The sequence below is a fragment of the Merops nubicus genome, unplaced genomic scaffold, assembly GCF_000691845.1.
Source record: "Merops nubicus isolate BGI_N331 unplaced genomic scaffold, ASM69184v1 scaffold40164, whole genome shotgun sequence".
NCBI lineage: Eukaryota > Metazoa > Chordata > Aves > Coraciiformes > Meropidae > Merops > Merops nubicus.
Window position 1 is genome coordinate 427 of NW_008604253.1, and position 1637 is coordinate 2063.

Here is a 1637-nt window from a genome sequence, read left to right on the forward strand (position 1 = left end):
GACCGCATGCTCTCGGCTCTGCCGGAGGGCACTGTCCTGCTCAACAAGGCGGTGAAGACCATCCAGTGGCAAGGGTCCTTCCGCGAAGAAGGGGACAGTGCCAGGGATTTCCCCGTCCGAGTGGAGTGCGAGGATGGAGACGCCTTCCTTGCTGACCATGTCATCATCACTGTTCCGCTGGGTGAGGACACCAGTGCCTTTCCTCGCCCTGCCTGTCCCCTCCAACCAGTTGACATGGTTGGAGATGGGCACGCTGAGGGCAGGGACTTGTCCAAATCCCTTCCCAGCCTCCCCTCTTGCACTGGGGTCTTCCAGTGGGAGAGGGGAAGGTGGGAAGGGGTTTGGAGAGGGGAAATTATCTCAGACACCACTTAGGAGCCTGGCGAACAGCGCTGCCTGATCTTCTGCGTGCAGGTTTCCTCAAGGAACACCACCAGGACTTCTTCCAGCCTCCCCTGCCTGAGCGGAAAGCAGAGGCCATTCGCTGCCTGGGTTTTGGCACCAACAACAAGATCTTCCTGGAGTTTGAGGAGCCTTTCTGGGAACCCCAGCAGCAGCTCCTCGAATTGGTGTGGGAGAATGAGTCACCTCTCGAGGAGCCCAGCACCGATCTGGAGGCCAACTGGTTCAAGAAGCTCATTGGATTTGTGGTCCTCCAACCACCAGAGCAGTATGTGGCTGGGAGGTGTCAGCAAAGGGGCATCATGTCTGGGGGGGACTGGGGCTTTTTTGGACAACATGAAGGAGCGTCTTGGTCCTGTCTGGAGCTCCTGGGTTCTTGGTGGCCCATGATGCAGCAGCACATGTGGGGCAAGGAGGGCACGGTGCCCGGCGAGCAGTGGGAGGGCAGCAGGCATCTCTGGGCCAAATCTTTCCTCCCCAGACACGGGTACGTCCTCTGTGGCTTCATCGCGGGGAAGGAGTCGGAGTACATGGAGACGCTGAGTGACACGGAGGTTCTCGGTGCCATGACACACGTCCTCCGCACGCTGACAGGTACTGCCCTCATCGCCCCAACCTCCCTGGGGAAACACAGCGCCTGCATTTCGGGCTCCCACTCCAAACCTGCACCTGCAGGAAATCCACACCTGCCCGCTCCCAGGAGCGTGCTCAGGTCCCGGTGGCACAGCGATCCCTACACCCGGGGCTCCTACAGCTACGTGGCCGTTGGCAGCTCAGGGGATGACATCGACGTGCTGGCTCAGCCCCTGCCTGAGGACCCCAAGGACCCCAGGGTAATTGCTTTAGGCCTGGGGCATGCAGCGGGACCCTCTGGGCACAAGGACACACAGACGGACACACATGGGAATGGGATGCCCCAAGCCCTGAAGGAGCACAGGGAGGTGGCATTCCCCACTCCTGCTCCATTTGGTGTCCACTGATGCTCAGGTCACCAACCAACCCCCACGGCTCTTCCCACTGAGCCCCACTGGGGTGGGAGAAACCCCATCTCTGTAAAATCTGGGGCCATGTCATCCATTCCAACCACCTTCCAACATCCTCGTGGCATGGGGTGGGTCTCTAGGGAAGGGAAGCCACTTGTTTCTTGGTCTCTACAGTGCAGATGATGCATCTGTGGGGGGCTAAAGGGCAGGGAGATGTGGCTGCTTTAGCAGACCTGGTGTCCTCCCCGGGCT

At 60.0% G+C, this 1637-nt stretch overlaps 1 protein-coding gene across 1 annotated transcript in view; it reads left to right on the plus strand.

Annotated features, from left to right (window-relative positions):
* PAOX (polyamine oxidase (exo-N4-amino)) overlaps nt 1–1637 on the plus strand; it is a gene marked incomplete at its 5' end in the record, with an annotated part of 2091 nt that overhangs the window by 263 nt on the left and 191 nt on the right. The window contains 4 exon segments of the mRNA XM_008938950.1: nt 1–181; nt 415–670; nt 884–996; nt 1078–1235. The exon segment at nt 1–181 is cut by the window's left edge and continues 7 nt beyond it. Coding sequence (XP_008937198.1) covers nt 1–181; nt 415–670; nt 884–996; nt 1078–1235 — 708 coding nt within the window.